This window comes from Leuciscus leuciscus (assembly GCF_965113295.1).
Source record: "Leuciscus leuciscus genome assembly, chromosome: 3".
Taxonomy (NCBI): Eukaryota; Metazoa; Chordata; class Actinopteri; order Cypriniformes; family Leuciscidae; genus Leuciscus; species Leuciscus leuciscus.
This window is the reverse complement of record NC_138727.1, coordinates 17,922,069-17,946,077: the sequence shown is the minus strand read 5'-3', so window position 1 is coordinate 17,946,077 and position 24,009 is coordinate 17,922,069. Positions and strand designations below refer to the sequence as shown.

The 24,009-nt window shown below is 39.7% G+C and overlaps 1 protein-coding gene across 1 annotated transcript in view; it reads right to left on the bottom strand.

Moving 5' to 3' along the window:
- dnah6 (dynein, axonemal, heavy chain 6) overlaps window positions 1–24,009 on the bottom strand; it is a 127,018-nt gene that overhangs the window by 4,217 nt on the left and 98,792 nt on the right. The window contains exons 63-75 of the mRNA XM_082164569.1: window positions 22,756–22,989; window positions 21,830–21,965; window positions 21,422–21,594; window positions 16,614–16,804; window positions 12,304–12,464; window positions 11,164–11,252; window positions 10,353–10,499; window positions 6,480–6,618; window positions 5,693–5,812; window positions 1,926–2,047; window positions 1,701–1,830; window positions 1,449–1,576; window positions 1,112–1,297 (exon numbers count right to left, since the gene is read on the bottom strand). Coding sequence (XP_082020695.1) covers window positions 1,112–1,297; window positions 1,449–1,576; window positions 1,701–1,830; window positions 1,926–2,047; window positions 5,693–5,812; window positions 6,480–6,618; window positions 10,353–10,499; window positions 11,164–11,252; window positions 12,304–12,464; window positions 16,614–16,804; window positions 21,422–21,594; window positions 21,830–21,965; window positions 22,756–22,989 — 1,956 coding nt within the window. The remainder of the gene's footprint in view (window positions 1–1,111; window positions 1,298–1,448; window positions 1,577–1,700; window positions 1,831–1,925; window positions 2,048–5,692; window positions 5,813–6,479; window positions 6,619–10,352; window positions 10,500–11,163; window positions 11,253–12,303; window positions 12,465–16,613; window positions 16,805–21,421; window positions 21,595–21,829; window positions 21,966–22,755; window positions 22,990–24,009) is intronic.

The window sequence follows — 24,009 nt, the reverse complement described above, 5'->3', positions numbered from 1 at the left end:
CAGTCAGAGATAACTGTTTGGTGTGACCATCAACCCGTGCAAGAGAGCAATCACCATATGTAAGTGCCAGACAGTGAGGTGAGGATATACAGAAAGAAATTGTAGTTGTTTATGTAGCCTCTTTGATTGTGGTTCAGAATGGCTGTGAGCTCCTCTGGCTCCATTCATGAACTATAATAACAATAGCACACAGCTCATATATCACTGGCCTTTACTGGAATCCCCAACCCTGAGGAAATTGTCCATGTAAAATGAGAGTGAACCTCCTGAATACAAAATTTTACAAAAAAGTGTGTGTGTGTCTGCACACATGCATGTGAGTGGAATCTTAAACCTAAGACTATTTTTAAGGCCTTGCCTTTCTGAAATACGATAGTACAGATTTACAGATTGGCTTCAAAGCCTGTGAGCCATGTATTAAAATGCATGATGCATTGCAAATGCCATGCAAATGGCATTTGACTTGATTTGTACCTGGACTTTAAAGTAGATTCAGTACACTCAAAATGTAGAAAGAAATTTGAATATATAATCATAATAATAATAAAAAATAATAAAAATAATTATATTAATAATTTTACTTTAAACTACAGAAGTAAAATTACAATACTTATTTTTTGATTTCTTCTTTGGCAAGAGTTAAAACCTTAAGCTTTTTATGTGTTGGAAAAACTGCAGGGAGACCTTTAAGCTTTTGTGTTTAGTTTATAAATGCTTCTCATTAAAAAATCAAGTACACTTCTGTAAATATTTCCAAATGTAAATTATGCAAATGTAAAAAATTTAAGTGAACTTGGCACACAACTAAACTCACATCACACACATAGATAGATGTCGCAGCATTTACTATGAACCGAGCCGCTCTGAGATGCTGAAAACTGATTATAATAATAATAGCCTTTTGTGATTTGATAATTGGACTAAGCCATATGCAATTTCGATTTTAGTTGACTGACAGATGCATTGCCAAAGCACTGATGCAAAACACAGTGTTAGACATCTTTTGTGTTATTATGAAAAGTGTAAAATATTTTCAGTTCTTGATGAAACTGTGGCTGGATAAATGATTGGGCTGCCACATCTAGGTAATTAATGGGTGACATAGACATACCTCTACAAATGCTGTGCGCAGGGTGAGATCTCTAACCCAGCTGCCGAGAGGTTTGAGAGATGGGTAAGCAGCATTAGACCAGTGAACAGGAACTTGGTTATTCAGGAAACTGTTATAAATCTTCTCAATTTCTTCTGACATCACCACTTGACCTGCTATAGCCTTCTGCAGAGTACATAGCGAAGTCTGCAGGAAATGCATGCACACACAAATACAAACAATTAAGAGTGGGAAACTTAGTGTGATCATTCATTCATTCATTCATTCTTGTTTGATTAGCAGCTGTAATCAATTCATCATTTACAATCAAAAAACTGTAACAAAACCGGTCTCTTGCCTTCAGCACACTCAACAGGAAGTTAAAGCGGTCTACTTCCTGACCAAGCACAGTGGTTAGGGAGTTAACTCTACCATTCGAATCTTGCAAGAACAGACTCTCCACTGCTGCATCCATATCTAATTTCTCTGCTCAAATGCACAAACATCATCCACAGAGACACACACACAGGCAGATTAAAAAAACTCATTATAAAACCGATGAAGTTACAGTAGACTTGTGTGCAGGGAGATACAGGGGTTTGAGACTAACCAGGGATCTTTGCTAAGATGGTGTCAGCCAGCTCATGGACCAACTCATCATTGCTCTTCCCTCCACCAGCTGCCGAGGAGCGGGGCTGGACTTCCAGAATGGTGCAGATTAGTGTCATTGTCTCCTGCCTCTGTTTTCAAAGATGGAAAGGAGACCAATGTGTGTGATATAAGTAGCAGGTGCTCTTTATCTAAAGATGTGCTCTTGATCTCAGGTGAAAATTACCTGGAAGGCCAGATTAGCGTTTTCATGCATGCCAAAGACCTCTGGATCATCAATAAGAGGCAGATCATCAATGTAATTCTTATACTCAGTCAAGCTGTCTGAATCAGGAGCAAAATAAATCCCTGCACAAAAGGAAATAGAGCCTTTGTTATTTAAAGTTGAAGTGTGTAATGATCTACTGGCACTACCATGGAAGTAGTGGAACTAAACAAAACATTTACAAAGGTTTCGCAAACGTAACACTCCCCCCTCCCCTCATGCTTTTCCACTCTCAACGGCTTTGTATGAACAGTATGCAAACTTAACTTTAACTTTATTTTCCTTGAAGGCAATTTGTTTTATGTAGAAAGCAGTATACAGTACATACACGAACAGCAACACAACACACAAAATAACACACATTTATTATTCATTTAAATAATAAAGTCATTTAAAAACATGATTGCAGAAGGAATAAAGGAATTCTTATATCTATTTGATTTCCACAAAGGGAATTTAAATCTCCGGCCTGAAGGAAGAAGTTGAAATTCAGTACACAATGAATGGGTGACATCGGAAAGGACTAACTGGCCCTTCCTAGTTCATAAATTTGTGTGATAGTCCTTAAGTCAGTCCCCACTATCTTACTGAAGATCGTAAATATACTACTCAACTTACTCCTATTCTTTACATTAAGATTGCCATACCAACAAATAATGGAAAAACTTGAGACAGATTCACTAAAACAGGTGTAAAACATTTTCATAAAAGAAACATTCAGATTAAAAGCTCAAAGTTTCCTCAGAAAATACATGTGCTGAAATGCTTTCCCTCTAATAATGTCGGTCTTTGCCTCAAATTTTTTTTTATCATCAAATGCATCGAACGGCAATTACACTGAATAATTTTTCTTCAGACCGTTGACTTGTCACCGTTGGAACAAGCCCAAGATAGAAGTTGCTAGCCATAGAAAAGCACCTCTTCAGCGGACCGAATCACAAGCTGCGTGTGTGAATGCGCAAGCAACTCCGCTGCAGTTGCGTGTTCCGGTGAGAAGATGAACAAAAAGCTGAGCTTGTGACGTGAGGTGCTGTCAAAGAGGATTTCTTTTTTTTTTTGGAATTGGCACTACTATAGAATCTTCTCAAAGACAAGCGACTTCAGAAAGTTGCAATGATTTATTAAAAATAAATTAATACATCTCTGAAAGCTACTCTGCACAAGTCCTCAACAGTCTGCCACCAATGTGATCAGGGCCTGGACTCTTCCTAACCTGAACCTGACCAAAACAACTATGTACATCAGCTCTGAAGATTTGAAATTTAAAAGGAGTTTCCAGAGTCGCTGATTTCCCACAATAATCAGATAATTCAGATGTAAAATCATGAGTATCAAAACGTGAATAAAATGAGTTCATCATCTGTGTAATTCGTAATTGACAAAAAAAATCGTAAATTTAGTTTACATCCTAAAGTAATACTTTTTGTCTTCTGTTTAGTTCCAATTATGGACTTCACTCCATCGCAGGCTACATGAGATTTCCCCTTTGTAAACAGTTTCTTCTAGCCTGGGAAAACCCAGACAAACTTCCAGCAAATTTAGATTTGCTCTAGTCTGGCAAAGAGCCCATTCAAGCCGATTTCTAATCCGTCCAAATCGAGGCACCAATCAGAAACGTTGAGACGGGCTTTACACGATGACGATCGCTCTGATTGGTTTTAGGTCTATCCAATTGCGCCCAGAGGCATTTGAGCGACGTCCGTTGGTGACGCCCCTTTGGAAATGAGTTATTAATTAAGCTTTGCCAGACCATAACTCAGTTACTACTGAGAATGGTCTGGTTTTAACCAGGCTCAGTTTCTTCTTTTTCCTTGTACCGCAATTTTGCTAATTTCACCTCATTTCTGGGGCCTTTCTGTACCGAATACTATCACCTTGTTTAAAATAAATATTCCTTAGATCAGTGGTCACCAACCTTTTTAAGCCCAAGATCCCTGACTTTGGCCTTGATGAAAGGCAATATCTACCTATAGATTTTTCATGGCCGATTTATTTTTCATGTCAAATTGGCCAATTCCGATACCAGCCACCACAACAATTATTTGTATTCTCACAAATGCTCATAAATAAATTTTGAGCAGAGGTTGCACAGATTCAATGGTCGCCATTTCGAGCCTTGATAACGTGTTTTTGTACTTATTTTTCTGTTATTTTCGGGAGCTACCGGGACAGTGATAAAGATCTACCAGTTGGCGGGTTGGCGAACACTGCCTTAGATGATTAATCACATTTTTAACATGTTTAGTGATCCAAGGCTAGTTATTCGGAAATACTATACAAGGTTTCTTTTGAAAGACCAAATCTTAACAAAATGCAATATAATTAGTCACAGTGTCTGTAAGATCATCTAAATCGGATTTAAACAATTCTCAATCAATACATTCAAAGCATCCCATTAGCTCTTGAATTGAGTCATCAGACCACACAGGAACTAATCTTTTCTCTGTTTTTTCCCTTTTCAGGACAGGTTTATAAACAGGGGCCAGATAAACAACATGATGGTCAGACAGGCCCAGAGGGGCTCTCAAGGACAACTTATATGCCCCTTTAATAGACCCATAACAAAGTTTCAGATATTTTCCACATCTGGTAGGACAATCCACATATTGATCAAAATGGCTGAGTGATTTCTCCATTTTACAATGATTAAAGTCTCCCATCACAATGTTAGGTGCGTCAGGAGAGATGCTTTGCAAACGATACAGTGTTTTACATGTATTTTTTTTTACATTAGCCTTTGGGTGGATGTATACAACAGAGATGAATATTTGTGGAAACTCCCGGGGCAGGTAAAAGGGGTGAAGCGATACCAACAACAATTCAATTTTGGGACTCACACATATTCCCTCAGAATCGCACACTTGCACCAATGTTGGTTAACATAGATGCATACATCTCCACCCAAAGATTTTCCAGTCACAGTGGCATCCCTGTCCAACCGCAATGGGTCACCGAACGTCAACAATGTCAACTTCATCTTTGCAGTCAGCACTGACTCAGAAAACACTAGTTTATTAATAAACAATTAAAATGTCTCCTTGCTATTTTTTCCCTGACACATTCAAAATCATTAGGTTACTTTTGCCAGTGCTTTGCGGCAAGCTTTATGAATGCGCTTGAGCGTGAGGCATATATTCCGTCCTACCTAGCCAGTAACAAAGCTACCTAGCCAGTAACATTTAACTGAAATATCTTAAAAGTCCATTTTACCAAAGGTGACCATTGGGGAAGTCAATATACCAGTACTTGTGATTTTAGTCGTCTCAGCACATTAAAACTGTGATAGTACAAAGTATTTCAGCGTTGGAAAAATACACACTCCTTCTTTAATTTATGTAATTTGCAAGTCTGAACACCAGATGCAATTTAAAGAGTGAAGCTGAATCTTTGTCTGTATTATTGACCAATTAAGAGAGAGTGTCTGTGTGTGTGTGTGTGTGTGTGTGTGTGTGTGTGTGTGTGTGTGTGTGTGTGTGTGTGTGTGTGTGTGTGTGTGTGTGTGTGTGTGTGTGTGCCTACTTAATCATATTTTGGGGGCAAATTTGTACCCAGAAGTGAGCGAAATCTGACAAAACCTTATTTGGGGACAAAGTGCCCAGAAATGTTCAGAATGTTTTCTGTTGGGGTTAGGGTAAGATTATAGTATTTAGAACAAGCTGTATATAAAAACAACAAAAGTCTATGGAATTTCCCCATTTATCAAAGTAAACGTGTGTGTTTGTGTATACCTGATTTAGAGTAGGTATAGCCGTCCTCTAATGTGGCTGGGGAGAAGAAACTCTTGAGTATGGTGCGCAAGCATCGCTGATCCCAGGCATCCGTCACCCTGCCTCCATACGTAATCTCACCTACAGAGACAATAAAACAAACATACCACATTTCAATTCGTTGCATGACTGACTGACACCTTGCCAAAAATTTATGAGACAATTTGACATTGTGTGAAGCTTCCTTAATGAGTCTTTCCCAAAGCCTCTCATAACAAAATTACTGGAACACTCTCTCATAGCAGCTGATGCAGCTGATGGCGCACGCCATCAGCTGCACCAAATTTGATGAATTTATTGTCACCAGCTGATGGTCTGTAAAATGATGCCTACATATGAGAAATGCATTTGTAACAATTCTAATACATTTTGGAAATTTTGTGAAAGAATCCAAAAGATTTTTTGAAAACTGTCAATAATATTGCACAAATATTGATATTTATTTAATTTATTTAACAGACAAACACATAGAAACAAAAACATTTTACCGGTAAATTACCAGTACCAGTATTATTACCGGTATGAGCATGTACAAGGTCAGAATGCGTTGAAACTAAAGCGCTTCTCATCTAGGTGGATTAAGGATCAGTGTTTAAAGATCATTTTCGATGATTGACAGTTTACCAGTGTGTGTATTTTATCTGAAAAGGCATTCTGGTAATTTTACGGTGATTTTTCCGGGATTGCTATGTGAAAGGGGCTAATGACTGATGCTATAAATATTTCTGCAATAAACACAGATATATACCTGTGATATATATAAGAGCATCCCAGGGTATATGTCCTTTATGGCAGTAGAGGCTTTGGTTGAGAAGAGCACACTCTCTGTCGCTGTCATTGAATTCATAACGGATGTTCCAGCCCAGAGGACCAAATTTCTTCCTCTCCTATACACACATGAATGCATAAACACACAAAGGAAATCACATATAGACTGAAGAGAAGGATTTAGAGGATGTGAATAAGTAAAGCAATCCTGAACATCTATTGTACTGCAAATAATTGGCCGTTTTATTTCAAACAATTGGGTAACACTTTCAATGAAGACTATGCTTATAAATATATATATATATATATATATATATATATATGCAGTATATATATATAAAATTTTTTTTTTTTTACAATAATAAAGTATTACTATTCTATAAATATATTTATAAAGACTCATTAAGACCCAGTTATAGTTCAGTTATAGTATACAGTTATTATACAATTATTTGTATAATTACTTATACTGTTGTCACGGTTTGGGTTTTGTTTCTTGTCAATAGGTGTGTTCGACATCGGCTGCGGCTGGATGTAACCGATCGGCGAGAGTAGCCGCGTGCAGGCGGGGAGGAGCTGCAAACGGAGACGTGAAGTCGGACACTTTCTGGTTCCTGTAGTGACCGCTCACGTGGTGTTTGCATACTTTACCACAGCTGAAGTGAAATAAATGTAATATTGGCCAAATAATACACAGATGTTTCAGAGACATTTTCATTCAATAGGCCTACTTTATGTACTGCTTCATACAGCGTCTGTTTGAACAAGAATAAACTTATTAATGAAGTGGAGTCTATACGTTTTTTAATCAGTTTTAATTTGATAAACATGACACAATATAACATACGACATGAAAAGAGTGTTTACTGTTATAAAAAACTGATTTGTGAGCTTTAGAGTAACTAAAGGTGTTCGAATAAACACGAAACACACGTGATCGTTGTCATGCGGTGAATCCGGCCAATCGTGGGACAGCTGTGTCGTCATCAGCCCTCCTGCAGCCCAGTGCAGCCAGAGCCCGTCTACGGAGAGCCTTGGCACTTCCTATTAGCCCCATTGTATAGATGGTTGGTTGCAGTTCCATTAGAATTCCACTGGAGGTGATCGCGGGCGAGTGCAGACTGAATGGGAGTCAATGGGGCTATACGGCTAAATTTGTCTCTTTCACCCGATTGCCGTTGAGAAATCTCAGATTTTATTGTAGGTTTTGCAAGTTCAACATGGGTTATAGGTCGAAAATTGAATGAAAGAGTACTTATGTCCTTTCGATTTCTTACAAGTTGAGTTGTTGTTGCCCATAACACGCTAGCATTCTGCTAATGAACGCTGATTGGTCAGTGAAGGACTGATTACGACCAGAGATACCGCTTGATGGCATCGTGTCATCCGAAGCGGGACCAGAAACAAACAAAACAAAAACTCTTCTAGCATGTGTATTTACCTGTGTCAGCTGTGTTGTCGATGCCTCGAGAGAAAAGAAAGTGCAGAGCGCGAACGCACCAAAGTGACTGAAGGATTGCCATAAAGCAGTATCTCTGGTCGTACGATGTGTATGACGTCATTGACACTTTAAAATACTTTTTAAAGCAAATAAGTGACTCTAAAAAATCTAACACCCAGCAATGTGTAATTTCTTTGCATCTCCTTTCGAATACAACATTCAAATTACTAGACAAAAAATTATATCCTGAGAAAAGTGGATTTTGATGTATATAGCGCCATAGACCTCCATTCATTCTGCACTCGCCTGCGAGCGCCCCCGCATGGACAGACTTGTTACTGCAGCCAGTCCAGAAACCGGAAGTAACCAGAGAGTGCCAATTCTCTTCCTATTAGACATTCTCTGCTATTGTCATGTTTCTGTGTCTTGTCATGTGATTCCCTGTTTGTCATGTGATCCTGCCATGTGTCTTGTCATTGGTTAATCGTCTGATCATTGTTCACAGGTGTTCCTTGTCTTGTAATTAGTCTATGTATTTAAGCCCTCATGTTTGCCCTGTGTCCTTGTCAAGTATTGTTTGTTCTATGTCCCAGATCTGGTTTCTTGTTTTCTAGTCTTGGTCTTATGTTCCTGTTTTAGAGTTTTCCATGCCTGGTCATGCTTTTGTTTTGTGTTTGTTACATGTTTGATAATTAAATTTGCGTTTGGGTCCTCATCTCAACTTGCCTCCAGTGAATTTGTTACAACTAAGTCATGCATTTGCTTTTTCAATATGCATGCTCATAATACACTGATTTATAAATGTTCAAATATAAAATAGATCCAGAGACACTTGTTTGCTGTCCAGTTAGTTATCAATTATGTCTTTAATGGCTAATGTTTACATTAGAGGTCATGAATGGTAATTAATGCGAGTATGTAACATTAAACAATTAATTTAATTTTTTTTCAACTGTTTGTATTAATGGTTTCTGTTTTTTTCCCCCATTATATTATTACAGGAATTATTGGTCATAAGTTACATTTACAAGTAAACAACTTAAATGTATAATGAGCAAATCTTCATGATTTCTTAACATTTGCTTTAGGAAAATTGCATCTTATGTTTTCACTTTACTTAAAGCCACCAATGATGCATTTATGGAGGTTAGTAACTGTATGATCACTCATAATACGTATTTTTAAGAACACAACACGGCTATTAATAACAATATATTTACTTATTTGACAGAAATATCTGTCAAAAATCTAAAATGTCATATAATATAATAACAATATACAGCAATGCAGGTTGCCTCTTTATAAATACGTTCATGGAACCATACGACTGACTAATTAATACATATAAATCAGTGTGTAATTGATTATGAGAATGCGATTTGAAAATCAGTGAAAAAGCAAATGCATGACTTGTGTGACTAGAAATGTAACTATAACTGTTCTTGTAGCACAGTATAGGTCTTAAGTCTTTATAAATATATGTATAAATTAGTAATACTTATAATGAATTATAGCTCCATTTATGCTTATTTATTAGCAAGGTCTTCATAGAAAGTGTTATGAACATTTGTTACCTAGATTAAAGTAAAATTTAACAAATGATTTCTGTATCAAATAAATTGTGTACTTTTGAACTTTCTATCTTTTGATTTTTTTTCTATCTTCAAAAGTGTCAGTTTACACAAAAAAATATTAAGCAGCACAACCATTTTCAACATTTAGAAGAATATTTAATCTTACTAATTAGAATGATATTAGTATGATTTCTGAAGGATCATGTGAAGGATCAACACAGACAAGTAATGACTACTGAAAATTCAGCTTAGCCATCACAGGAATAAATATATTAATATATAATAATAATACTGTATGTAATAATACTTCACAACATTAATGTTTTTACTCTATGTTTGATCAAAAAAAAAATTTGCCTTAATGAGAATAACATCAAAAACATTTTTACCAACCTCAAAATATGAATCTATAGCACATGTACAAATATCAACATATCAAGAATTTTAAATATAGGCCTAGACCTTGAATATAAAACCAAAAGTCTCTCCGACAAAAGTCTCTCTCTCTCTCTCTCTCTCTCTCTCTCTCTCTCTCTCTCTCTCTCTCTCTCTCTCATCAGACACATAGCTTATAAAGTATATTTTCCACCACCTACTAGGTAAGTGGTTTTCGGCTGTTCATAAAAATCAAAGACATAAAAAATGTAAACTTAACCTCACAAAGAGAAACAATTTAAAGTTACTCCAAAGCAAATTTACCATATAAGCTGCACAAGAGAAAGGTTTCCATCTAATCATTTTTATTTAATCATAAAAACTGCATTCATGCTTTTAAATTTACAATCTCTTGAGGCTTCAAATTAAATAGAAACAGAATTTTCAACCCTTGAGCCCTGACCTGAATGATGGCGTGGAAAAAACACACTCCAAAAATGATCTTCCTCCATTTCCTGCCAAGGGTGTGTTCCTCAAAGAATGTACTGCTCATCTCTGTAAAGGCACGTCTTACATTGGCACGGAGACCCTTTGGGGGCTCGTTAGTAACCTACCATCACATTAACAAAGGCTCATTAGTTTCCTGGCAACACAAACATATTAGCAACAAAACAAAAATTAGAGCCAAAGACAAAATAGAACTGCTAAAATTAATAAAACTAAGTTACAAACTCTAAACAGTCTGACCACTTAAAGACATCCATGTCACTGCACTTTCAATATAATGAAACATTGTTTATGGTCTCATAAACTACTATTGGTTCCAGTGATTTAAGTAAAGCTGGGGTTTAACTGATTGGGACGTTAGCACAGGGGTGTTAATGTATTAGGTAAAGTGTTAATAAAATATGAAAGCGCTCCTCCTTGTGAAGTGTTATCTTCTTCTTGCAGGAGTGTGTGACTGCGTTAGTGTGACTAAAATTTTAATTTCATATACATGCAGATGGAGTATCCAAGTGCTGGAAGGATGAATGATGTGTAAAGGTAAAAATATGTGCATGTCATCAGCATATGGATGCCACTGACGCATGAAACTTCTCTCAACATTGATGCATGTTTTCATCTCCGAAAGATAAAAAAAAAAGCGAGATAAAGGCATGTGCATACTTCCCTAAAAAAATTGTACTTGTGTATCAGTGATTATCAGTTGTTGTTTTTTTTCATAAAGCTTTTATGTATGGATGTATGTATGTAAGTTTGTGTCCTTGTGTTACCTTGACAGAGTTTTGTAATACAGTGACAGGAAACACATTGGTAGGCATGGAACTAAGGAACAGTCTGAAGTCATCATGGATAACTGTGTCTGCAAAGGCCATACAAGAACAGGACAACATAAAACAGGGCAACAAAAAATTGCTTCATAATGGATTCACATGTTCAACACACAATCTGTAAATAAGGTCGAACCAGGTACAAAACAGGTGAGTATGTCTTAAAAAAGAACAATAATATTTTCACTGAACCATACAAACATGTACACAGACACAAATATAAACATAGTTAAGTGTTACTTTATAAATCGAGTCATTCATCTGACATATTTATTTGGAAGATCATACTAATTTAACAGTTTCAGCTTCAGTGGTTCTGGAGAAATTATAGCGACCACATATCAAGTGTTTATATATAATATTCATAAAGTTTTGATGCACTAAAAAAAGCACTAAAAGCGAGAGATAGGTCACAGATCTGCCTTTAATTCTTTAAGCAGGGGTCTTCGAACATTTCAGGCCCACTTATTTTTAACATTTACTTAATACGTTTTAATGCAGGAAAGACAATCAAACATATACAGTACACTACCGTGCAAAATGTTGGGGTCAGTAACATATATATTTTTAAAATAAATATATTTTTTATTCACCAAGGCTATTTAAAAAACTATTTTTTGTAACAATGTAAAAGTCTTTACTCTTTAAAAAAAAACTCCTGCAAGGAGAATAATCCTTTTTTGAAAACAAAACAAAACAAAAACATTTTTATTAGTTTAAACAAAAATATTAAGGAGCATAACTGTTTTTAATTGATAATAATAATAGTAATAATAATAAATAATAATATTCTTGAGCACCAAATCGGAATCATATGACACAGAAGACTGAAGTAATGGCTTAAAATAGAGCTCTGCCATCTCAGGAATAAATTACATTTGAAAAAATAAATAAATAAATAAAATTAATTTGCAATATATTTCATATTATTACTTTTTTGCTCTATGACCAGTAGTGTAGTTGAACTTCAGCTTTTAAACTTAAGGTTTGGTTTTTTTACACAAATTTTGATATTACACATTAAATGACCCCTAGGGACTGGACTTTGTTCTGATGCAAAACCTCACTCATACACAAACTAACCAGGTTCAGTGAAGGTTTTGATGAGCTCCTCCATTGCCAGCATCCAAGACACAGCAAGGTGGCAGTTTTGAAGGAAGATCCAGCCACCAATCTCCAAAGCATTCATAATCAGCTTCTCTGCTATAGGACCCTGACCCTGACCCAGCGAGATAGATTTCACCCTGCAATATAAAAAAAACGTCTCAGGTTACTATCGTAACCTCGGTTCCCTGAGAGGCAGGGAAATTAAATGCATCCCTATAAAATGCATGGGCACGACAATTGCATCAGAATCAAGACTGAACGCTTGCACAGCTGATCAAACAGCGAACGCGCCGGCTAACGCAATGTCTCGTTCCCGCTTCTCAGGGAACCAAGGTTACGATAGTAACCGGAGACGTTCCCTTTCGAGAGCGGTAACTCTACATTGCGTAGCAACGCTGCGGGAAGATAAGCCTGGAGAAACGGGGTCAAGCTACACCAGCCACGGAAGAGACAGACAGTCAGCCAATAGCCGCACCGCTAGGAGTGCTCGCATCTGATAGGCGGACAGCTCATCAGCTCCGACCCTATAAAAATGTGCATATCCAAACGCAAAGAAAGCAATAAGCTCTCAAGCATGAGGTTTAAACACAGAGTCAACAGCATATACATCCCGCTTGTAAAATCTGGCGAAGGTGTTCTGAGAAGACCAGCCAGCAGCATGACATAAATCCTGGATAGACATACATCTAGACCATGCCCTCGAAGAGGCAACCGCCCTCGTTGAATGAGCTCTGATGTTGAGGGGACAATCTTTCCCCTGGTATTCGTAAGCTAATGCGATAGCATCCACAATCCAGTAAGAAAGTCTCTGTTTTGAGACAGCACGTCCCTTAGTACATCAACCAAAGCACACAAAAAGCTGGTTCGACATTCGCAAAGCCCTGACGGGGCAAACAGCGCTCTGAGTCTCAGCGTCACACGAGGATGAAGGCTCAGCAGATAAAGCGGGCAGGGACAACCTGTGCTTTGAACGGTGTAGAAAGCGACTTAGGCATGTAGCCCCGTCTCAGCTGGAGAGTAATGCTGCCGTCGCCAGGTCCAAAACAGATACAAACGTCGTTCACCGAGAACGAGTGTAAGTCTCCAATGCGCTTCACAGTGGCGAGAGCAAGGAGCAAAGCCTTTTTTAGGGAGAGTTCCTTACCAGCAATCGAAGCTAAGGGCTCGAACGGCGGTAGAGAGAGAGCCCTCAAAACTAGAGGCCATGAAGGACACAATCTCCTCACACAAAAACTCCCCATTTTAGAGCGTAAAGGCGCCTAGTAGAAGGCGAGCGCTCCTCCGCGAGTGTGTCCAGCACTCGTGAAGGCAGAGTGTCTCGCTCATTTAAGGCCCCTGAAGCGGCCACACATGAAGGTTCCACAGCTCGGGGCTGGGGTGCCATATCGTGCTGTTCGCTTGAGACAGCAGGTCCTTCCTGAGGGGGATTTGCCATGGGGGAGCCAACATTATCTCTCTCAGGTCCGCAAACCAGGGATGGTTCAGCCAGTTCGGGGCCACGAGGATCACTGACACTCTCTCCTCCCTGATTTTGCATAACATCATAGGCATAATCTTCACCGGAGAGAACGCGTAAAGCCTGGATTTCGGCCAACAGGATGTCAGAGCATCTCCCATCAGCGGGGAGTGAGATAGCGAGAAGAACGTCTGACAGTGCATGTTCTCGCTCGTGGCAAACAGATCCACGTCTGCGGGCGGGACTCGTGTTTTCAGCCAAAACTGCAGCGGCCGCATATGCAGCAAGCCCAGATGGCACACAGAAGAAGCCGCCACCATCAGCCCCAGAAGCCTCTGAAATTCCCTCAGTGAAACAGACCTGCCCAGTCTGAAACGGCAGAGTCAATGAAATTGTCACCAAGCATCGCCACCAAGTCGAAACACACGCCCAGATATGTTACAGTCTGACTCGGAATAAACAAGCTCTTCTGCACATTCACACGCAGTCCCAGTGTATCCAGATGGCGAAGCAGCGTTTCCACGTGACTGATTAGCACATCCCTTGAGTGAGATAAAATCAGTCAATCATCTATATAATTTAAAATGCGCATTCCCAGTAGCCACGGTGAAAGTTCTACGGCCGCCGTTGCCATTCGCGACGTGTTTTGATTGGAGCCACGCCCCAGCGAGGCTAGAAGCACTGGCGGGGAAATGACTCGTGGAGGATAGGCTGGCAGCCGATCGGGCACGAGCGGTGTCGTGCAAGACGGGGGTATATTGGCACTCTCTCGCCCTCGAGAGGCCATTATAGTTATGGGCTGCGACTCTGCACTGCTCTGGGGCAGGGCGAGTGACACAGTGTTGGGTGTAAGAGGAGTAAAAAGCTCTTTTTGTGAAGGATACGTGTTTTTATTGTGAAACTCACAAACAGACAGCATTTACACAAACATTGCATTTGTCGCCTGCAGGAACATAGGGGACATGATGAAGAACACGGCGCTTGGGGGCGGGGCCACCAGCGAACTCTCTCCTCCTCTTGACCAAATCTCTCAGTATGAAGGCTTGGTAGCCGAGGATGGCGCGCTGACTTTGTCGCAGCGCAGGCAGGCGACGCAGAACTCATGTTCGTCGGGCGGGTCGATGGGGCTCGCTCAAATCTGGCAAGTTGAAGCCATCGGATGCTCGGAGAAAAAGGTGGCTAGTCTTCCTGGAACAGCTTCCACGATGGCAGCGTGAAGAAAGAGATTCTGACACAATTGTCACGCTCATGCATTTTATACTGCCTGCGAGCCTATCAGTATTTGCATACTTTGCGACAATTGGCCAGCTGTTTCAAGCTGGCATTAGCCCATAATTTTTTAATGAAAGTGGAGAAGGGAGGAGTTCCTGCAGCGTTGCTACACAATGTAGAGTTACCGCTCTCGAAAGGGCACCACAATAACGGCAAAAGTCTTGATTTGTCGTGTTTATCATAAGTGCTGGATTTGTCAAATTTTGTCTGATCTATTATTTTTACTACAACTATTTCAAATACACCCATGCCTAAATGTCACATTAACACAAAAGGAACACTGAAAGCCCCACCATACTTCAAGTGGAATCAAAGAACATAACAAATAAAATCAGACCAAAAACAAAGTTCATTTGAAGTTTGTTTCAGGAGTTTGAAATAGCTTGTGAACATGAACTTCCCGGAAAAGTTTGTTCCAGCTAATAAGAACCTTTGAAAGACCACTGGTCTGCGGCAATGCCTAATAGGTAGATGTTCTCTGGGGCTCCGTCTTCTTCTCCGTCCTACTTAAATGGGTAGTTCTTGGCCAGAATAAGCTACAAAATATAACATGCTTTATTTAAAATATGGCTGTCCAAAACTACTGTAGTACAGGTCCGTGAGAGTAGATGAACCTTTTGAAAATGTGGTCCTTATGGCTTTGATAGAAAATGGCTAATGAACTTCTCATAGCTGGCAAACAGATGCAACCGATGGTAACATCCAGGCTCAGGTTTAAGATTTAATACAAGACTGAAAGTAATAGGAGGACAGGACATTGTATAGAAGCAATGTATTCTGGCAGCTGGTAAAATGATCTGAGCAGAGGCGTGACGTGAAAAAATTACAGAGGGTTAAAAACCATTTGAGAGATAGGATTTTGGACCCACTCTAGGAATATAGCAGAAGTATAGCAGATACTGGTTGGCAAACAAGAAAGTAATTCCAGACATCTAGCTATAAAATCAACAGAACATGGGCGAGGAGCTGAGTAAACCAGTGGTCAAGTAAGACCGCTGCTATCATAATGTGGTCCTTAAGGAAGAGCATGTCACCCAGGCTGACACAATGTAATGATACATACCAGGAGGCAATGACTATGTGACCTCTGAATGAGACAGAGAGGAATTTGGTGAGGGATGTCATGGCTGAGAGGAAAAGGAACTTGTCACAATTAAAGCTGATATGTCGACGAGGCACACACAGAGAAGGAAGACATGATGTGTAATTCTGAATGTCATCAGTACAGCACAGTGCTAAAAAAGCATGGGTTTTGAAGTAGTATAGATGAAGAAGAATGAAAGTCCAAATGCTGATCACTGTTTGCGCAATATAAAGAGCGTAAGCATTTCTTGCAGGAAAACCAGGACAGCAGAGAAATTATCTTCATAAGTATCACATACTGAAGTTTTATTTTTAAGGAATTCTGTTTGTAAGCCATCTGAAACATGTAACACATTTGGTATGGATATAATCAACACATGTAGTATTAATTCATGTAAGTTATGTACTTATATGTGCCACTTGTGCCACAACTAAGAAGTGAGTGAGTAAACAGAGTGTATAAATGTCACAGTACCGATCCTGGTAATTTCTCTCGTTGACAAACCGCTGAAATGCTCCCATTGGATCTGAGCCCGTGCTTAGAATGAAGACCAGGGGAATGGTTGGGGACATGTCTGTGTACAGGGTTGAAAGATCCACTGGGGGATTCTCCACAAATTGTTGTCCCAAACCAATGATAACAAACTGAGTCACTGCAAACACAACCTGGAACACACAGAGTCAGAGACTTGAAATACACTTCAGTGATACCATATTTATTTATACAGCTGATAATGATACATAACTCACGGAGACTCACATGAAACTTGACACACACAGGCACCGTAACACACACACACACACACACACACACACACACACACTGGTATTCCTATCATAGGCCAAATTCACACTTCCGGGTTTTTGCGCAAGCTTATATGCTTTGAGGTCAAATATGTATACGAAAAACCTTTTCATAGGTATAGTTTCTAGGAAGGCTCCAAATGATTAGACTGGAAATCCAGACCCAAATCTGAAAGATTAAGGGTCTGGCATCGACTAATGAAAATCCCCTAGGGGTGCATTTCCCAAAAGCATCGTTAGCCAACTATGTTCGCAAGTTCTGTCGTTATTAGCGTAGTTCAACGAGTTTGTGTTTCCCGAAACCATCGTTCTAACGAACATTCGCAAACAGCATCGCAAACTTGTGTGGTTTGAACAACAGATCTCGACCTGTGGTTAGAAGCATAGTTTCTAGTTTGCATGACATGTGGACTTAATAAATACTTATCTTGAGCAAAATAAGCAAGCTGACATTCAGTACAACCTTTGTCTTTTATTTAGAATGCATACAAATGTCATTTACGTCTTTTAGTTTGTCGAGATGTACAGCACAGTTTTTGAAGAGTGTGCATGTGCGAACGTGCTCTACTATGTAAGAACGAGCCTATGATTGAATCTGAAAATAAAGTAAAATAACTGAGAAAAATTAGAAATAGTCCTCAGATGCCATGTCTGTAATTTATAGCAAAACATCTAGCATTAATTCGATCTCAAACAGATTCATTAAAAGAAGTTATTACTCCACCACGTGCGTGACGTCATAAACCAACGTGGTTGAACGACCAATTTGCGACGGTACAGTTTCGGGAAACAGTCGTGACTATCTAGTTGATTTCTTCAACGATGCATCGTACTATGGAAGTTAATGTTAATCAGCGAATTACGTTGTTGTTCAGGAAACGCACCCCAGCTCGAGGGGTGGCACCAAGCATGCATTTGAAAATCTCACTGCACGCAATTGGATAACACTACGACCAATCACAACAATAAGCCCCATACGCTTAGCTACCAGCAGAGCTAACTGGTAGATTAGACTCTTGCCGTATCCGGTCGGCAAAACTGCAAAAATGTCCTTCTTGCAAAGGAAGGATTCGAGCGCCGTCTTCGGTTCCTCTTTTAGATAAAAAGCCAAGTCTAACTTGTTTATTGTGGCGGTCAAACAACTGGTGTTCATCCATAGCCATCTTGCAATGTTTACTAATGACTTCGACGTCACAGCGCTGTCCTCATCTGTTTAGCTGGCCTCTGGCCCACCTATATCAGATAACCCGATGTGATTGGTGCAGCTCGGATACAGGGGCATATTTAATGGGCATCATTACTCGACGTCAGAGTAAACTCGCTGAGCAAATTCAATTTGTGCTCTCGCGAGAATCCTGGATTTCCAGGGTACCAAATGATTGGTCACTGATCTGAACCAGTTGATAATAACAGTACTTCCTTTGATTATATGCTTGGTCTCTCAGCTTGCCAATCACATTTTTACGACGCAAAATACGCAAACTTGCTCACACCAGGCATGACAGGTACGGCAAATATGAAAAGATCAATGACGGCTGCGTCTCAGTCTCCACAGGGCTAGAGTACAATAATAACACAGTAAAAGGTGTGTATGCTTCAAACTACTTTTTTTAAACCAACCAATCGCCATTAACTGTAGCTACTGTACATCTGCATACATGTGCTGTTTTCCTCATTAGAGGTGAAGAGTTGTCAGTAGCAGAAAAGCACAGGTCAATTGACCATCAATCAGAACCGGCCAGTTCCATTTTCTTTTCTTTTTTTTTGGGCCGATCTCTGTTCCAGATTTGCATTCAAAATGCACTGCAATTATTTCCCCAAATGTCATTTGTGTTGAAATATTACGAAGTCTGTAAACAGTACGTTAACAGAGGCCAGAGATAGGACACGCTGAACACGGACACAAAGCGGAGAACAGAGAAAATACTGTACCAGCAAGCTCACTGTTTTTTTTCTAGGGGGGGACTCAGGTATTCTTATATGTAAGGAGGTGGGCTTCATGGACTAAGGGTTGGGAATCACTGCTCTAAAGGACACTTTGGGAAACGCCTCAGCATGACGTTAAAACGAGACAATGTCATTGACCAATGACAATCTGTGACGTCACCACAGGTGTGACCATGAGTATAAAAGAGCACCTGTATTAGATGTCATCAGCTTTCTGTCTTCAGGAGACTGTTTGTTTTGAACGTGTTTCTAAGCTTTTCAGGAAGTGTCTACTGCCGTGTCAGCGTTATCTGACACCAGGCGATACACACGGCTTGTGCGTAATTTGTCTCGGAGAGGATCATGCATGTTCTGTTCTCGAGGGAGCAGAATGCATGAATTGCAAGGGCTTTTCCATGAAAAAGCTCAGTTCATACCTGTCCCTTTTCTCGAAGGAATTAGGATGGGCGTCTGTACCTCGCGATTTGGGGCTGCTGCAGCCAGTCTCTCTCTCGTTCCCCTGCAGCTCACTTGAGCGATCTGCTAGACGCGGATGTATTTTCTCTGAATGAGTCATCCAATTTAGCAGACAGCGCACTTTTGGCTTCCAGCCAAGAAGAGCAGGATGTGGCTGATGAGGGCGATGATACACAGATGAAGCCCTCTCAGCCTGCCTGCCCCACGTACGAGGAGCTGCTAGAAGTTATGGAAGTTATTAAGGAAACGCTGCAGATCGCTTGCGGGCGTCTTGATGAGCGTTTTTTGTCTTACCATAAACATGCAGCTCCTGTGAGTCTTCCATTTTTCCCGGACCTTCACAGCTGAGTTGGAGAGGTCCTGTGACTACAGGACCTCTGCAGGTCAGGCTGGTGCAGCTCTGTGTTGCAGGCCTACCAAGCGCAGCTGCTAAAAGATCTGGATGACTTCATAAGCAGGCAGCTTCCTTAGGTCTTGAAGTAGTAGTTTGAGCTGCCTTAGAGCTTGAGCTGCCTCCCACTAGAGTGTTTAAAGAACCAGGCAGATTCCTTATGTCTCGTGAATTTGTGGCTTCCTCCCCCAGTTCAGGGCTTTGTGTAGGTGGTCCGTTCGCAAACTTTGGCAATACTTTTTGGGTTGAGTTGCCACCCCTAATTTGGGTTCATTAAGTAGGCAGCTCCCTCATGTCTTGTGAAGCTGGGGCTGCCTTCCCCAGAGTTTGCGCTCTAAACAGGCAGCCCATCTCTGAACCACTGAAATGCTTTTAGGTTGAAGCTGCCTCCCTGAAGTAGGCAGTTCCCTTACGCCTTGTGAAGCTAGACTGCTTTACTCTAATCAGGCAGTCCATTCACAGAGTCACTGCAATGCATTCTATGGCTCATGAGGTGTACTTCCTCCCTTTCTATTTAATAGGAAGTTCCTTCATGGGCATTTAATGGAGAACCGAATCTTATGCAAATTGGGGAAGCCCACACCATGGCAACATCCAAGGGAGCCTCCTACTACACAACCTTGAGGCTGTTAGAATGAGTGCACTTTCCCCATTTGGGTTCCATGCACAGTCCTTGTCACAGCTTCTGAGCACTCGCGATCTCCTAGGTAAGGAAACTCATGTTGAGCATGTAGCCCCCTTACAACTACAGTATCATGGACAGCTGCCTCCAGGTCTTTAGCAGGTGATTTACAAGCTGTTTTCATTGGGAGCAATGTCAAATGTCAACATTTGGTCTTCATAACATAGAGTTTACCAGGTACACACACACACACACACACACACACACACACACACACACACACACACACACACACAGTTTTCATGTTTTATGGGGACTTTCCATAGCCATGATCCATAGACACAATTTTTATGTAGTACAAACTGTATATTATATCCCCTAATCCTACCCCTGAACACATCCCTCACAGAAAACTTTCTTCATTTTGTGGGGACATTAGTACTATTCTTGTGGGGACACACGCAAACAAATCACAGCTTTAATATCAAAGGAAATAAATCCATTGTGGTATTATGTACACTAATGTAGTGTATGTAACTGTGAATAAATATATTGAAGTTGTAATTTCATAGAGAAGAGTCTCTCCTGAGATATAATATGTTGTTCTGAACTTGCAGTTCTGAGAAATAAATTGTGAGAAAATAACTCAAATTGTTAGATGTAAACTTGGAATTGTGAGAAATAAAGTCAGAATAGTGAGATAAAAGGCTGGAATTACCTTTGTTGTCAGTAAAACTTATTTTTTATACTTTTATTCAGCAGAACAAATCTGAGTCAAAATTGCGAAATATAAACTTTTATAGTTTTGAATATAGTTTATAGTCAGAATTATGTGTAATGAATTTGCAATACTGAGAAAGTAAGTCTTTTAGATTTTAACTCAAAATTTTAAGATTTTAACTCAAAATTGTAACTTGGAATAAACAGAATTGCAAGAAATATATAGTTTTTCTGTGTTGGAAACAGTCTAAACAGTCTAAGTAAATGTACTGCAACAGTTTGGACATTACAGTAATTACAATTCATATCAAATCACTTTTTTTTATTATTATTATTATTTTACCTTCTCCTCCATAAAACTCTTAATGAGGATGAGTTTCTGGAAGGCCCCAAGCCGCTGGTTCCAGTGACCTCTGACCTGTGGCTGTTTCTCAGAGGGTATGTCTTCTGAGAAAGGAGGAAGGTCAGTAACATACCCGTCCCACTGCTTCGGGTTTACTGTTACCTCCAGTTGCCCTACAGAGAGGGAAAAATAGTGTTAAATATCATACAATTTCATACAGTAATTACAATTCATATCAAATCACTTTTTTTATTATTATTATTATTATTATTAATAATTATAATTATTATAGAACAGAATAAGAATAAGAATTACTGTATGATTTCTATGTTGTGATTGATGCTTTTCAAGAAATTATAGAAGTACAGTATGAGCCAGTGACATTTTATGGAAAATTAAAAAACATACCTAGTTTGACAGAGATAGGTGTGGATATCATCTCTTTTTTAATGCCATTAAAGCAGGGTAGTCGGTCTTCTAAATTACAACAAGTCTCCCAGGCAAAATCAGACAACCATGGCACTTCTGGCTTCTCTGGCAATCCCTGCAGTGGGAAAGGGGAGTGTTATGAACAGAAAGTGCCTGTGCGTTTGTGCATAGGGCTGAGAGTAATATTTCATCACACTGATATGTCAAAAACTATCAAATAGCATGAATTAAGGTTTTAGACTTTGATCAAGCAATTCATTTGAGTTATGAAAATTGGCAAATATTGGAGTAGACTGAAATATAAAACCAGCCAAAATGAAGAAAATGAACTAGAAACAGTATATTGGATGATTTCACTTGGAATCTCGTTTCTCTTATTTTTCTCCCCAAATAACGTTTCTCAATTTTTCGCACTTTCTAAACACTATTAACATCCTGTACTAAGAAGTTCGTAAATAACGACAGGATGAGATATCAAGTTTAATACTAAGGGTTGTGTATATATCTCTAGCAACAGAGATGCTTGCCTTAGCAACAGAACAGAAGTGGGCTCTGTTTACTAGAATACATGCAAAAAAGCACTGTTTCAAGTCACTAAAACAATATAACAGTGTGCTGTGAAAGAAATGCCTTTTTGATGGGGGCATATAGCGCAGGCCCCTGAGGAAAGGGGAAAAAATTGAACACAGCTCTCCAATCTAACAATTAACACAATTTAAATCTCATTCATGACTTGTAGAAGGATAATTGCCAACTACAGAATTATAATAAGAACACACATAAGCACTCACACACACACACACACATACACACACACACACACACACACACACACACACACACACACACACACACACAGGTGTTCTTTCTTTCTCTCTCTCATATGCCCTTTCCACATCTCTGACCTTCTCCATGCCTCCAGCCCCTCTCAGAAAGAACTGCCACTCCTGCTGGGAGATCTCTCCCCTCTGCATCATGATCTCCACACACAGCATGAAGCTGTAGATGGCCTTGTGTTGCTCAAAAAGGCCACGGGACACGTTCGTGTAGGCACTTAGCAGAGTCTGATCCAACAGGATCTGTAGTCTCACACTCAAATCTCTGTGCTTCTCTGCTGACTCAATAGTATTGTTGAACAACTGTGAAGAAATTTCCAGGGAATACGTGAAATGTCAAAATGTATACCTTAAATGCACTGGAAGTCGCTTTGGATAATATATATATATATATATATATATACAAACACACACACTACTGTTCAAAAATTGATCAAATAAGACAGTAAAGACATTTATGATTACAAAAGATTTATATTTTAAATAAATTGTTATTTTGAATCAAAGAATCCTGCAAAGATGTTTCCACAGAATATATTAAGCAGCAAAACTGTTCCCTTTCAAAGTGGAACTCAACACTGCGCCTTGGATGTACGCTATGAGGAATGGCATCGGTGTAACCGGTGTCTGAGGCACGTGTATACACACGACAATTTCATTGGTCGACGACAGTCCATGGTGTCGACGACAGTCTATGAGCGTCCGTGCCTATAAGAGAGCGCCTGCAATAGACGTCAACAACTGTTTTTGTCTTCAGGATATGCTTGTTTGTGTGCGCATTTAAAACAAACGCTACTGGTGGAGTGCGTTTGACTCCTCGAGGAAGCTGGAAGAGACTGGTAAGAAACTTTGTTTTTCCTTGATTTTCACCTGACGGATAATAGTCAGCATTTGCACAAGCACGTTTTGGCTCTCGAGGGAGTTGTAGGCACTCATAGCAATGCATTTGTGGTAGCAGACTGTGGTGATAAAAATCTCAAGGGAGTTGAAAGAATGCTTTGTGATGTGGTTGCGGTGAGAAGCTCCACCTAAGCTTGACTCTCTAGACTCTAGATAGAGGGATGAAAGTTGAGCACCTAGTTGGCCATTGAGTCTGCGCCAGCCTTGTTTATTTCACATGCACACATTTGGCACAGGGCTTGAGAATAGAATAGTGAATTTCTTGTTGCTCTACTAGGGCTAGTGCTAATCTAAATTAGCACTAGGTATAGCAGGTCCTAGATGAGAGTGTTAAGCTGCCTCCACCAAGAGGGATATTTAAGTTGGATGGCTCCTCTCTTTGAAGGATAGCAGTGTCGAGGTTCATAGCTAGCGTTTACCAGG